Here is a 15,579-nt window from a genome sequence, read left to right on the forward strand (position 1 = left end):
ATAGTCATTTCCCAAATCAAATGAGGGCTTTAAACTTTATTATTTGATGGAATTGAGATTTAGTGCAATACTTACAGCATTGTGTCGGATACCATTCATTTTAAATGAACAAGGATGCCTCGGCATAATATGCCATGGAGGCAATTAGGCAGGTAAAACACAAACTTCTTGGGTTCAAAAGTAAAGATAATACATGAGGCCGAAACAATAGCAGTTGCTTGGGGCATGCATTACATAATGAATATGAACATGATGGAGGGAACAAGCTAATTATGGCGCTAAAAATGATCCAAGACCTTCGTGAATATCCATAACGCAGTGTGCCCTTCCAACCAAGAATGCATAATGCAGCTGTAGACTTTTTAGGACCAGTGGCCTCTAAAATAGAGATGGTGGCCGAAATTTTTGAGAAAAATTTCCATTTACTGTCCTCAGGCTGTACAGGGACATTGAACTCATTAACAGCATTGATTGCTAAAATCCAAATAAAAATGATTAAATTCCAATGTACCTATTAAACTAGCTACATTACAAAATACATAATGCAAGTGTAATTACCGTCGCCAATAAAAGGCCGGCCGCCTCATTACAACCGGCATAAGTATTGCCACTACCATGACTCTTTTGGTCATTATACAGACAACTGCATTTCTCTGAAAGAGGTGATCGAAAAGTATATAGCTGATGGCAAGTTGAAGCGTTTCGTGGAGAGACGTGAGAGCTCTTTGGACAAACGCCCTGCGTATAAGTTTGCCGGGAACCAGGGATCGTCCGGGCGCGATGCGCGCCCAGGAAAGCAGCAGTACTATCGGGAAAGAAAACCGCCTTAACAGCCCCTCAGGGATGTCCGGGCGGAGAAGTCGCCTCAGCGTGAGCGGAGCAGAAGCCGCGGGAGGCCACAGGATTCGGGGTGTTTCCCCGAAATCCAGACTATAGCTGGGGGCTTTGGAGGTGGAGGCGAGACTTATTCGGCTCGCAAGTCTTATGCGAAGGAAATGCGATAGGTGTCCATTTATGCGGTCGCGAGGCCGGAAAAAGTAGCGAGGCGCGAGAAGTTAACCATCACCTTCTCGGATGAAGATTACGAGGGGGTATACTTACCCCGTTCGGATGCTCTGGTGGTAACCATGGTTATAGGAAATCACAAGATTCATCGGGTCTTGGTGGATAATGGTAGTTCAGCGGACATCTTATATAAATCGGCCTTCGACTTGATGAAAATAAGTAAGGATAAGCTCTCTGCTTTCAGATTTCCTCTGGTGGGGTTCGCAGGAGAACAAGTGATGCCACTGGGGTCGATCGAGCTTCAAGTTACGGTGGGTAGTCCCCCAACACAGAAGACAATTCCGATAAGATTTCTTATTGTCGATCAACCCTCCGCTTACAACGCTATATTCGGGAGGATAGCTCAGGCTGAGTTGAAAGCGGTCACATCGATACCCCATCTTAAAATGAAATTTCCAACGGATGACGGAGTAGGAGAAGTCCGAGGGGAGCAAAAGGCAGCCCGCAAGTGTTACAATGTTTCCCTGGGGGGTCCCTCTCACCAAGCACACCCTAGTCAGGAGACAGGTCCTGTGGCTAAATAGCAGCTACAGGCAGGGAGTCCGACCGGAGACCTTGAGGATGTGGAGGTCGGACCCCAAGGTAGGAAACTCCGAGTAGGCGCACAGCTTCCAGCAGACGAAAAAGGAAGGTTGGTGAAATTTTTGCGGGACCACCTTGATGTCTTTGCTTGGGAGCATGATGAGATGCCAGGAATAGACCCCTCGATTATTGAGCACCGGCTGAATGTTGACCGGAACTGCAGACCAGTGAAGCAGCGGAGGAGGTCTTTTGCCCCAGAGCGCAATCAGGCAATCGCAGACGAAGTGCAAAAGTTGATTAAAGCTAAATTTATCCGGGAAGTCGACTATCCGGAATGGCTGGCCAATGTAGTGTTGGTAAAGAAAGCCAATGGGAAGTGGAGGATGTGTGTAGACTTCACCGATCTCAATAAAGCTTGCCCGAAGGACAGCTTTCCTCTCCCCAGGATAGACCAGCTCGTTGACTCGACGGCCGGTCACGAGGTGTTAAGCTTTATGGATGCATTTTCCGGCTACAATAAAATACGCATGGCGGAGTCCGACCAGGAGAAGACGTCGTTCACGACTGATCGAGGGCTGTATTGTTATACGGTAATGCCCTTCGGATTAAAAAATGCTGGTGCTACATACCAAAGACTGGTGAACAAAATGTTCCAAACGCAAATCGGGCGGAATATGGAGGTTTACGTTGACGACATGCTTGTCAAGAGCCTGACTACTGGAGGACATATTGTCGATTTGGCGGAAGCATTTGAAAATCTGAGGAGGTACCAAATGAAGCTGAACCCGCAGAAGTGTGCTTTCGGGGTCGACTCCGGAAAGTTCTTGGGGTTTATGGTGTCGCATAGGGGAATCGAAGCGAATCCCGATAAAGTCAAGGCTATTTTGGAAATGCCATCCCCCCGGACAATGAAGCAACTGCAACGATTGACGGGAAGGTTAGCCGCTTTGAGTCGCTTTGTTTCCCGGTCGTCGGACAAGTGCTTGCCCTTCTTTAGAGTGTTAAAGAAGGCTTTTTGTTGGACGGAAGAATGTGAGAGGGCCTTTGCGGAGTTGAAGACTTATTTAGCCAACCCGCCACTCTTAAGTCGCCCAATGGCGGGGGAGATCCTCTATTTGTATCTTGCGGTGTCCCGAACCGGAGTCAGCTCAGTATTAGTAAGGGAGGAATCAGGCAAGCAGAGGCCAGTGTACTTTACTAGTAAGGTGTTACACGGGGCAGAAGAACGATATCCTCGTATCGAGAAGTTGGCGTATGCTCTAGTGATCTCAGCGCGAAGGTTAAGACCCTACTTTCAGGCCCACGCAGTATGGGTCCTCACAGAATACCCCCTTTGGAAGGTGCTGCAGAAACCAGATTTATCAGGAAGGCTAGTCAATTGGGCAATCGAGTTAGGAGAGTTTGATATCGAGTACCATCCCCGGACAGCAACAAAAGCACAGGCCTTGGCTGATTTCGTAGTGGAGATGGGTGAAGGTCCGGAGGAGGAAGGGTCGTCGATAACACCCACGTGGGTTGCCTATGTTGATGGTTCCTCAGCAGGGCAAGAGTATGTGTTGCTTAACACCTAAGGTTCAATTTACAATTTAGTTTCTTGTCCCTGAGGCAGGAAAGATTGGTTGAGATTTACAATATGATATACAAGAGCTATTGGTTATATGCGCCACTTAACTCAAATCTGTAAGAGATAAATTGAGTGTTCCATAAAATGCATATAGCACGACCACAAGAATTCTAGATTTTGTTGATGGAATTTGGTTGTTAACGGGGAGCTGATTTGAGGATTGTTGTCTTGATGTTAAGCATTGAAACGATTAGTGCGTTGTTTGAATTTGAGTAGGGAGTTTGGAAATGTTCAAGGCTGATGCACATGTATCATGTACAGATTTGGGGTATTTTGGTGGTTGAGGTTTGTGAATGGTTGTAGGATGATTTTGTAAGATTGTTGTTCTTTTGGGGTCATGTCAATGATGATATTCTCTTAGGGTTTGTTGTGAAATTTGTGGTTTGAAGATATTGTTGGCGATATTGATGGATATGTGTTTTAATGTTAAGAATTTATGTTAATAGGAAAGTGTTATTGCCTATGGGTTTTGATTATTGATGTTGATAACCTATGATTGACGCTTGGTGATAAGTGCTTGATGTTGGAATGGAATGTGATTAGGAAGGGTATTTTGATAAATTCCAGATCTGGTTTGTGTTCCTAGATTGGGGATAATTGTGTTAATTGATGGTTAATGCTACATTATGTAGATGGTAGAATGTTTGGTTGAATTGGGTTTAGTTTTGCAAGAAATTTAGTAGATGAATATGGCTTATGATTAGTGGAATTTTAATGGTTTGATGTGAAGGAAAATCTTGCCATATTTGAAGTTATGTTTTAGGATTTTACTTGGATTTGTGTGTTAGGTTAATGGAGAATGTAGTTGGAGGAATGCATGTGTCTATGTAGTTTTAATAGAACATCTATGTATGTGCTCCAAGCGCTAGTAAATGAATATACAAATAGATATTACACAATATGTGATTGTAACCTAATCTAAAATTATAACACCCCAAAAAAAAAATTTAGCATTTCTATATGAGAACCCAAAGAAAATTGTTCTAATATTAAGTAGTAATATAAAAGATTAAAAGGGTTTTTGTTTAATAATTAGGTGTTTTATAAGATTTCTGTATTACTGAATAGGTTTAAAAAAAAAAAAAAAGAAAAAAAGAAAAATTGTGTGTCAAAGAAACTACATGTGGCCTAAACGTGTCTCAAATTCTCTCTTCTCTTTGACACCTTTTGAACATGCATTATTGTTTTAGACACGTACACCCTCCTCTCTTTTCTTCTTCCTCCTTTTCTTTCACTCGACGGAAACAAGAGTGAGAGGAGAGATAGAGATCTTTTGAGAGTGAGAGATGAGATTGAGAGGGAGGCAAAGAGAGTGATCGAGAGAGAGATCGGGAGAGTGAGAGATGAAACCGAGAGAGAGGGAGAGCTGGAGTCCCGGAGAGAGATCCAGTGGCGATCGACGCCGGTAGAGATCGAAGGAGAGGAAGATCGGACCCGATCTTCCGGTGGATGTCGCCGGTGAGGCAAAGGGACCCGATTTCCGGCAAGCCCGTGACCCGTAGCCGCCAGACCCGAGAGAGAGAGAACCCAAGCGGTTCGTGAACCCGTGAGGACCCGATCCTCCATGGGTCACCGGAGGCGCGATTCCGGCGATTCCAGTGGCGATTCCGGTGAACCCGTAACCCAAGGACCCGAGGAAGAGAACCGGAGGTGACCCGATTCAGGAAGACCCGAGAACCCGCGAGACCCAACCCGATCCTTCATCCGGTGATTTTTTTTTTCCCGGCAGAATCAATGGCGAATTTCGGTGGATTTGCTGAGAAAATCCTTGGGGTAATTTCTTGAAAACCCGTTTGATTATTTTAGGTAAAGATTATGGTTGATAATTAGGTTTGGTTGGATGATGGTTAATGATTTTTGGGGGTTCTCTATTGATTGGTTAAAAATTCAGTATTGATAAGTGATGGGGTATTTTTTTTTTGTAGTTGATCAGTTGTGTGGGTATTTTTCCTATTTGGCTGAATTTGGGTTCTTTGAGGTTGCGGTGATGATGAGTTATTTGGGGTTTTGATTTCCGGGATTGATTTTGTTGGGTTTTGTGGTGTTTGGCTAGCAAACCGAATGGGTATAATGAATTACTATTTAAATTTTGAGGTTTGGACTATGGGTTAATCTATGGAGTTCGGTTTGAGGAATGGGTGTCTTGATTTCTATGCATGACCGAATAAACATAGTGAATGGAGGCTGAAACTGTTGAGTTTGGCGTTTTTTTTCAGTGTTAATCCTTGGATTTAATTCGTATGGTTAAAACTTGGAGTTTGATCTTGTGTTTTGCTATTTTTGGACATAGAATTAATTATGTGTGTGATGTTCTCTGTTGGTGAAGGTTTTGGATGGCTGAGCCGTGTGTGTGTGTGTGGGTGTAGGTGTGACCGCCACAGTGATATGAGGGGTAGGGTTTCCTTATTGGATCGGTGTGATTGATAGTACGTGTTAGAGGAATCCTATGTTTTGGGGTTATTATGATATAATATGTTTTAGATTATGTTAAATCCTATAGTTTGGTTAATGTGATTATGTGGAAGTGGTAATTGGTAATTGATTTTATGGTTGGGAATTTAATGAGTTCTGTTTAATATTGGTTGGTTTGGGTTACGGAGTTCTGGACTATGGATTTGATGGTTTAAGAAAGTTCATTTTTGGGGATTTCTGTGAATAGGCCGAATGATTTCTTGCTTATTTTATGTTGAAATTACTGATTATTGAGGATTTAGTTCACTAAGGTAGTGGCGTTGGTTAAATTATTCTGAATTTCAATAGAAGTCATGAATTAATGATTTCAGATATCTGCGGTAAATTTGAGTAGAGATTTTATATTAATAGGAAGTATTTGAAGAATTATGATTTCATGCTATGTAGGATATTTATATAGGATACCCTTAATTTAAGTTTTAGGCTTCAAATTTCAGAATGTTCTTCTAAGATTTATCTTTCAATTTATTTAGGTAGAAGTTCGACCTCGAAGTTGATGGTAAATCCAGGTAAAGGGACACAACTTTAAAACTCGGTGAAATTTTTAAATAAAATCTTTTCAAGAGTAAAACGTCGAGAATTTTCAAAGGACTCTTTCACTTTAATATTACTTGTTATTTTTTTTTTCTTCAATTATAATGATTCTTTTATGAAATGTAATTGAACTTCCTTATGATTATATGATAGCTCTCAAGAATGAAATAATGAATATGTTACCTGTGAATTCCATGGATGAATGAAGCTAATAATTATATGTTACATGTGCACCATATGAATGAAGAGGATGATGTAATTATGATTTTCAAAAATGATACATGTGCACCATGAGAATGAGGATGATGATGACTCTCAAAATATATGTGTTACATGTGCACTATATGAACAAGATGATGAAATTATGTTGAATATTTGTTTTATGTGCATCACACAAAGTTTTGTCCCACGGTACCATAATGCTGTGATCCGGATCTTATGATGATGATGATGATGATGGGTAGCGGGGCAACCACACCAAAAGTGTGGGGCTATCGGCCGGGGGGTTCTCACCTAGGGAGCTTCCTAACCCGGCAGCTCTCCCATGTGACGACAGGATGAGCCATGGATCCTTCGGGATCGGTCCTTTGGACGAGCCCAACGTGCACCGCTCATGGTAAAAATGCGGAAGTGGTCCAGTGGTAGACAAAACTTACACACTATGAATGATGATTGCATATGCATATTTATTATTGATGCTGATGTTTCTATATGTGAACTCTGAAAATTCTAAGTTTCTAAACTAAACTTTTTATACCACCTTGTACTATGTTGTGTTACTTACTGAGTTATCAAACTCACCCCTTACCCCTTCAACCTTTTCAGGATGTAATAATCAGAGTCACCTTCTGGTAATGGCATAGACCTGGCTAAGAGCAATAGATGGTATCTTGGGGAACTGATGTAACCTTTGTAATGTATAATATGTTTCCCTATTGGAAATTTATGACTTTGTGAAAAGCTACTCTTTTATAGATATATATAAATAGATGGATAAATCTATAACTATTAGAGGTATGCTTTATGTAAATTATTTTTTATTACTTTTTTTTAGGCTCAAGTTTGCGTTTCCCTTATTTACCAAAATGGGGGCGTGACAAAAATGAGTTGTTAATTGATATGTCACATAAGATTAAGTACTAAGTATAATAGTTAAAATGAGGATGTCATAAAATGGTAAATTGTTCAAATAACCTTAAGAGAACAAACACAAAATGATAATATTATAGAAATGCCTAAATAAGTTCTAAAGTCAATTAGTATTGTAATTTTATGAATAATGTGTCTATATGTGTATTGTGAAATATGTAGGTGTGTTATGAGACTAGGTATTAGCTTAATAAGCATTTCATACATAGATGTCCATAAACATATATGTATATGGACCGAATGCACTTTGTTAACTTAAGGGGATAAACAAGCTATAAGGATTAACAATAATTAGTAGGCAAATAAAATAGTAAATACATCTTACTGTTAATAACAAATAAACATGGATATAGAACCACGATTAACCTAGCAATAGTCTAAAGTATCTAACTAGCTTTAGAAGCGAGTAATGCGACGTGTGAGAACGCGGGTAGTTTTAGTGTCATAGTCCCATAGCATAGTCTAATGTTATTAGTATTTGCAGGGTCATGTCATAATTGGAGACTTCAATGGGTTTCCAATGTTGAGTTCGAGTTGTGAGTCTAATGACGCCAAGTGATATTTTACTCACTGAGAAACTATTATTTTTTTGTATATTAAAATTGCAAAATATATGTGTTTTAGAAATCCGAACCAACTGTATGTTGAATATATCTGTTTTGGTTGATTTTGAGTAGTTTCAATTATGTTCAAATAATATCAATGATGTTACGAAATGATGTATGAATGAAATGTGTTGAAATAATTTAAAGTGTTTGAATGTGAGTTGCGGTTGAGATTTAAATTATGCAAAGTAGAATGATAAAATTACATGTTGATTGGTCTATCGTATTTGAAGAAAGCATGATTTGCAAAGAATATGAGTATACAGTTTGAATTGTAAAGCATAAAGCATGAGCATAAGAATAAAAGGGAGGGTAAACCTCAAAAGAATGAAAGAAAGGGTAAGCATCATAAGAATGAAAGGGAATGAAAGTCTCACAAGGAATGAAAGGACAATCATGAGCATGCATATCATTGTTTAAATTGTGTAATGTTTTCATGATATAAAATATTGTAGTTTTCAAGCTAGACGTATTTGTATGCCTAAGAGTTTTACTGGCAAAGAACTTATGTATACTTCTATCGTTTAGATGCATGATTTAAGAACATTGAGTTTTGAGGTGCAAGGGTATTGTCATTGTTCGATATGAGTAATACAGTGTTATGGGAGTAGGTAGATGAATTGTCGTGACACATCAGTAAGAAGTGCTTGGATATCAGAGTTTTACTCTAGTAACCGCATGGACAACTATGTGCCATAGACATGAAGTTGTAATGCCCTAGGATTCGGTGTTAACCATATTTGAAAAATGATAGTAAACTCGTACTAAAGAGCAAGATGGCATGTTTTAAGATTGGTGTACTTGGTTGTGATGCTATTGGTTGTGGTACCAGTGTGACTTGGGAGTAGGTAGATGGAGTGTCGTGGTACAAAAGTAAGAAGTGCTTGGATATCAGAGTTTTACTCTAGTAACCGCATGGACAACTATGTGCCATAGACATGAAGTTGTAATGCCCTGAGGTACGGTGATATCACAGTTAGTAACATTAGCTCTATGTGCATTTAAGCTACCAACATAAAAGTATTATTGTAGGTAGGTGTATACATAGTTGCTTCCAAGCTTTTGAAACTTCTACGTATGAGTCCAACTACATAGTATGTTTTAAATATTTTCTGATAGTCAGTATTCGCTATATCAGCTATGGGGATTTTCAAACAAAATTTTATAATTGGTAGTTGTTATAGTGTACGCGAGACTAAAAAGAAAAGTTGGTTCATTGCGAAAATTCAGTTAGTTCAATATCACTGAGGTCTCGGTATTATGTACTGAGGTGGTGAACTCATCATTTCACCTATACGGATGTGGCGAACCCCCACAACAGTATAGATGATGTTCCTTTGGCTGCAGGTACTCCGGTCGTAGTTGATGTCGTCGTAGAAGTGTGCTTGAGATATTATGACTGAAGCTTGCCGCGACGGTTGTAATTGTCGGACCCCAAGTGTCCACTGTTTTATAGGTTTGGATTTATGGCTCGTGTCACCTGTGACACTTGTATTGTTGAGTCATTTCTGTTATGTATTTATATTGAGGAAAGACTTAAATAAATAGATATTAAATGGCTCTTGTTGTTATTAATTTATGATAGATGTTTAATATGTGATTTCCGCTATTAGGTTTATGTTTTCCGTTGCATAGTAGTTAGATGTTGTACTCTGATTTACCAGGTACATATTATGGGGTATATACCATATGTTGGCTTTGCGACACGTAGTCGTGCCATTGTGATGACCCTTTATGTTTTAAAAATGTTTTATAAAAAAAAAAAAAAAAAAAAAAAAAAAAAAGGTTGTTACACTTGGGGACACAAAAAACTCCATTAGCAATAGCGAGGGATGAGAAAAAACCATCCCCCACCCTAAAAAGGCGAGGGGGGGAGGCGTGGAAACCTCCCCCCGCCCTAGGAAACAAACCTCTCAAGCGTTGCTCTCTCTAGGGCCGGCGTTGAGAGGTTTACAACAGGTGCTGTTTTTCTCTTTCCTACTTTTAATAAAAGTAAATGTAAAAAATATATTATCTCTCTCTTACTTAATCTTCTCTCTCCTACTTTAATTAAAGTAAAAGTTAAAATATATATATATATATATTTTACTGATAAAGGGAAAAATAAAGGGAAACTGTGTGGAGTTTTTTTTTTTTTTTTTTTTTTTTTAAAAAAAAAGTGCTTTTGTTCCCTACCTATAGGGAAAATTGTTAGGAAGCTGCTAGAAATGCTCTTAGGGTGTTTTCCATTCATTCATTGGCAACGTTTGGCAAAGACGTTGCCATGATAGGATAATGCTTATATTTTCTTTTCTTTTCTTTTTTCAACTTTTTCACATTTTTCAATAACAATCAATATCAAAACATTTACATTTTTTTTTTCTACTTTTTACATCACATTAATAATTTTTTATTATTATTTAAATACCAAAATTCACTACAATACAAAACTTTTTCACTTTTCTACACAAAACTTTTTACTTTATATCACATCTACTACTTTTTACTAACTCCAAAAAATAACAACTCACTACTGAGGACATGTAAAGGGCATTGCCAAATGACATTGTGCGAGCGGTGTAGAGCTGCATGCAGTCAATTGATTGCGTACTTGGAACGTTATTGAGCAACCAAGTACAGTGTGCGTGAAAGCAACTACCTTAAAATTTTCATTAAATTTAACTCTAAATTTTTTTTAAACTAGCTACTTTTCAACTTCACTAAAATAAATATTATTTTTTATTAATAAAACTAACTACCAGAATTTAATTTCTCTTCTCAACTACAATTTTAATTCCAACAGTAATTGGGCATAAGAAGAAAATAATATATAAAAAAATTAATTTTTTACTTTTTAAGCTCTTTACATTTAAAGAGAATTAAATATAACATTGGCTTTAGACGGCTTTAAAGCATCTCTAGTAGACTTGTTAATTTAGCCAAAATAGTCAAATCTGACTATTATTATCATTTTTTCTTCTCCAGCAGAATAGCTAGTTTAGCTATTTTTATTAACACATGAATAGTAAATAGGTAATGTTACCTATTTATTGTTCATCTATTTACGTTTTTTAATTAATATTTTATCCCTCTCCCTCAATCGATCTCTCTATGTTCTCTCTTCCCTACGTGAACACGACAAACAATAGTAGACCGGGGAGGGATGGACAGGGACAGATAGGAATTAGAGAGGGAGATTGAGAGTGAGAAAGAAAGAGAGATCGAGTGAGAGAAAGAGACAGGAGAGAGAGAGATCAGAAAGAGAGGGAGATTGCCGGAGAAGCAGAGAACTGGAGGACTTGTGACCTAGAGGAGCCGATCGACGATGGGCCGTCGCCGTGAACCCAGCAGGGGTGATTTTCGACAAACCAAGTGCGAAGTCCGGCCAATTTCCGGTAAAAAACAGTGGAGTTGGGGGAGACTGGAGAGTGAGAGAGAAATGATAAAAAAAAGAAAAAAAAAAAGAAGAGAGATTAAAAAACAATATTTAAAAAAATAGAGAGTGAACTGTTGGAGTATGTTTAGAAAAATAAGTAGCTAAAGAAGATATTTGTACTTTTTTAGTAACTATTTTAACTTCTGAGATGCTCTTAGCCATTGCCATTATAGACAGCTCACTAGAAAATGCTCTTTGGCTTTAGCTACTGCCACTGTGTCACAGCGTGTAGGCTCATGTCATCACACAAAAAGCCCCACAAAATAGACCATAAATGTCTGTGGTCTAGAGACGGCTACACCTGCGTGTTGGGGTCTAGACCAACTGCCGTTTATTGGCTCATGTAGCAAGTATGCCAAGTACACAAGACATCAACACACGCACACGCTTGTCGATAACGACACGGTCGTATAACTGCTTTGTTCGTAGCTTAAATAGAGTAGTAATATATTATCTAAAGACAAAAAGAAATACATAATTATTGTTGTTCTCAGCTAGATTCGACGGTCAGATCGATGGATTCGTCCGGAGGCATCGGCCACGCGCTGGCCCGCGCTTCCGCCGACAACAACTGCGTAGTTGTGGCGATGAGCAGGTCACGGGGTTCAGTGGCAGACCTAGAGCAGAACCCCAGGTTCTTCTTGCAAGAACCGGATGTTTTCCCCAACACGAGCGTACAACACGTGCTCTCCTGTGTTCTGGACAAGTACGGTCGGATAGATGTTCTTGCAAACAACGCTGGAGTTGGGTGTATAGCGAGAAATGATAACTGGCCCCCCTCCCCCTCTTTTCAATAAAAAATATAATTTTATTTAAAAAAGAAAAACAAAACAATCAAAAAGTACACTTTAGTGAATAAAATTGTATTTTTTATTGAAAAGAGGGGGAGAGGTTAAAGGTCCCCCTCTATCATTTCTCGTGTATAGGTCCCTTTGCTGAGATCCCTCTCTCTCTGCTATCCAACACGCTTTCAATACCAATGTGTTTGGTAATACAATTTTTCATAAAAAAAAAAAAAAAAAAAAAAAAAAAAAAAAAAAAAAAAATTAACTTACATCCAAACTTTTGTCACGTATGCAATTTCATATTACATACAGCGTTTCCTCAGAATTTGTGTAACCTTTAAATTGGTAAAGAAAATTTCCTCATTATACATGTTAGCATTAGGCAGTCAGAAAATTTGGTTTTTTCTGTAGTGATTCCATTCAACTTTAATAAATAATGTGTTTTTTTTGGATATCTCAAAAAAAAAGAAAAAAAAAAATTAAAACCATTGAACTTCCTATATTACTTTGAAAATTGAACCTATTTCTAATTTGGACAAAGTTTTCTTAGCGCTTCAAAGGGCATTTTAGAAATACTTTTGTTTCATTAAAATACATGCCATTTATAAGCTTTCATTTATCGTAAAATAAAGGAAATATAATTTATTCATTTTGAAGATGCAGAAATTGCTAATTTTACCAAGCAATAAAGAAAGGTCACCTACAAATATATACCGTACGTCTAAAGCTTTTGTGATTCATCTGTTATATTGGTCGATCACCAATTTGCGTTGATAATTTTTTTATGGACATATTTTTCTTACAATCACATTGATGTAGAGACAGAATCAGGAGGGTCGGGGGGGACAATGCTCCTGATTTTGAGACTGAGTAATGCTTTACAGCACTTTCCTAACTTCTATCTTTCAAAGTTTATACGGCGTGGTTAGTCATAACATTTGATGTATAAAAAATGGGTGTTTTTGGTATGGGAGCCCACGCTACATAGGCTTTGGAAAATAAAAGTAATTTATAATATTACATATTGATATTTATACATAGTTTTAGATGAAATGAGAGAAATCCATATGATCAGTACCGCCTCTAAATTTTTGTAAGAATTTGATAACCGATGCTCATGCGGATACGACTACAATACTGTTCTGCATGGATTAGGATCTCGGACAATCTAAACAACATACTACGGTCAGAAAATTCATATTAAATTCATCTGCTCATATAAATTTTGGTCTGCCGTTGTGCATATGAATTCTGAACTTTGTTGTCACATCACTTTATTTATATACTCTTCTTGTAGGATTTGTTTATATGTGTACCTAAGAAGTATGGTATAGATTCATGCATTGTATAGTGGATTAAGTTATGGAGCAAACAAAGAAAATTGTACCACCAGTGATGGGCTTGAACTCCAAATTTCTTCTTTCAAAGGATTTCTTTCTTTTTTGGTGGGCGAAATGATACAACTTCCTACAAAAGCACCTAAAAAGATTAATATAAGGAGATTTTTTTAAATAGTAAATAAAAGGACCAATGCATGTAGAGAATAGTGCTCAACGAGGCCACAAAAAATAGAGGCAAAAAAGTGTGAGCCCTGAGCCGCTCATTTGAGTCCCACTATCGATCTTCTTCTTCTTTATTTATTTTTTTATTTTTTTTTATTTTTTTTTTGACATGGCATTACAAATCACAAACGAGAAGGATTAAAACAGAAGGTCCCAAGAGGTAACTCAATCGGTTGGGAATAATGCTTTACAAAACAGAGGTCATTAGTTTAAATCTTACATCCCTTCTTATGCGGACATGTTAAAAAAAAATTAAAAAAAAAATCGGGGTAGACTATCCGATAATAAATCTAAAAAAAAATAAAAAATAGACAATACCAAAATTAAAAACAAAAACTAAAAAATGAGTTCATAAATAATTCTAAAGGAGAACTTCACTTATAATTAGGGGCGGAGCTACCTTATGGCTTAGGGGGGCTTGACTCCCCCCCCCCCCCCCCCCCCCCTCCAAGGAGTCCCATATTTTCTCTAAAAAAAATTAAAAAATTATATTTTACCCTTAAATTTTTCCTATTTTTAGTTTTGCCCCCCAATTTTTTTTTTTCAATTTCACCTCCCTCCAAAATCCTAAATGCTGGCTCTGCCCCTGCTTATAACCCTTGATATTTCATTACTCTTGAAAAAAAGGTACCCAAACTTTAAAAAGTGTTCATTAAGGGTATCCATCTTTCAATTTTTTTTTTAATTTCAACCCTTCATTAGAATTTTCTGTTAAATTCTGTCAAAATTTTCAAAATGCCTATCTTCTTTTTTTTTTAGAAAAAAAAAATTGCTAAGATTTGAGCATTGATTAGAATTTAACATAATTTGTAAAAATACACATGCCTGAATCTTTGAAAATTTATATAATGTTTTTTTTTTTAAAAAAAAAGTAAACACATGGGTATTTTAAAATTTTTGTTAAGATTCAATGAAAAATTTTAACGAATAGTTAAAATTAAAATAATTAAAAGATGAATATTTTAAATTGACATTTTTTAAAAATTTAAATATTTTTTAAAAAGTAATGAAACATTCAGAGTTATATATATATATATATATAAGTCCCATTATCTCAAGAGCTTCACGTATTCGCATCGCCCTGACCGTCATTTAATAAATTACATGAAAAAGTTTGAGTCGGCACACACGACCACAAGCATATAACATTACCTTTCTTGGAAGGATAAGATTTAAGTACAAAAAAAGTGGTACCTAACAAACTTTTATGTACTTGTTTTCTCTCTCGACCGAATCTTATTATTAAATTGATCATCTCAGAGAGTGATTAGGGATTGTAGAATTAGAGGATAGGATCAATTACATATCCCAAAATTTTGGTCAAATAACTTCTGTTAAAGCCTAATCCCAAACTTAATCAAATGAGAGTTATGACAAAATACTTGCAACGAAGTTTTTCTCTTAATTGGATTGAAGAAAAACTGTCCAAATACATATGGAAAAATTTCACTTATAACTTTTGGTCTTTCATTACTTTTGCAATTAATTATTTAAATTTTAAAAAATGTCAATTTAAGACATCTATCTTTTAATTTGTTTCAATTTCAACATTTCATTAGAATTTTCCGTTAAATCCGATTAAAATTTTCAAAATATCTGTGTTTTTTTCTAAAAAAAAAAAAAAAAAAAAAAAAAAAAAAACTAGGTATAAGTGTTTTTGAAAATTCCATTAAATTCTTACCAACACATAAATCCTTGTATTTTTTTTCTTAAAAAAAAAAATAGGGATATTTTTGAAATTTTGACAAGATTTAACGAAAAATTCTAACAGATGGTTGAAATTGAAAAAAATTGAAATATAAATACCATAAATTGACACTTTTTAAAGTTTAAGTACTTAATTACA

At 36.8% G+C, this 15,579-nt stretch overlaps 1 protein-coding gene across 1 annotated transcript; it reads left to right on the forward strand.

Annotated features, from left to right (window-relative positions):
* The first annotated feature begins 1,127 nt into the window (after positions 1-1,127).
* LOC133856779 (uncharacterized) lies at positions 1,128-1,589 on the forward strand. Its single transcript, XM_062291828.1, has one exon. It carries the CDS (start codon positions 1,128-1,130, stop codon positions 1,587-1,589), a length of 462 nt encoding a protein of 153 aa, XP_062147812.1.
* The last annotated feature ends 13,990 nt before the right edge of the window (positions 1,590-15,579 follow it).

The sequence above is a fragment of the Alnus glutinosa genome, chromosome 14 (genome assembly GCF_958979055.1).
Source record: "Alnus glutinosa chromosome 14, dhAlnGlut1.1, whole genome shotgun sequence".
NCBI classification, from domain to species: Eukaryota; Viridiplantae; Streptophyta; class Magnoliopsida; order Fagales; family Betulaceae; genus Alnus; species Alnus glutinosa.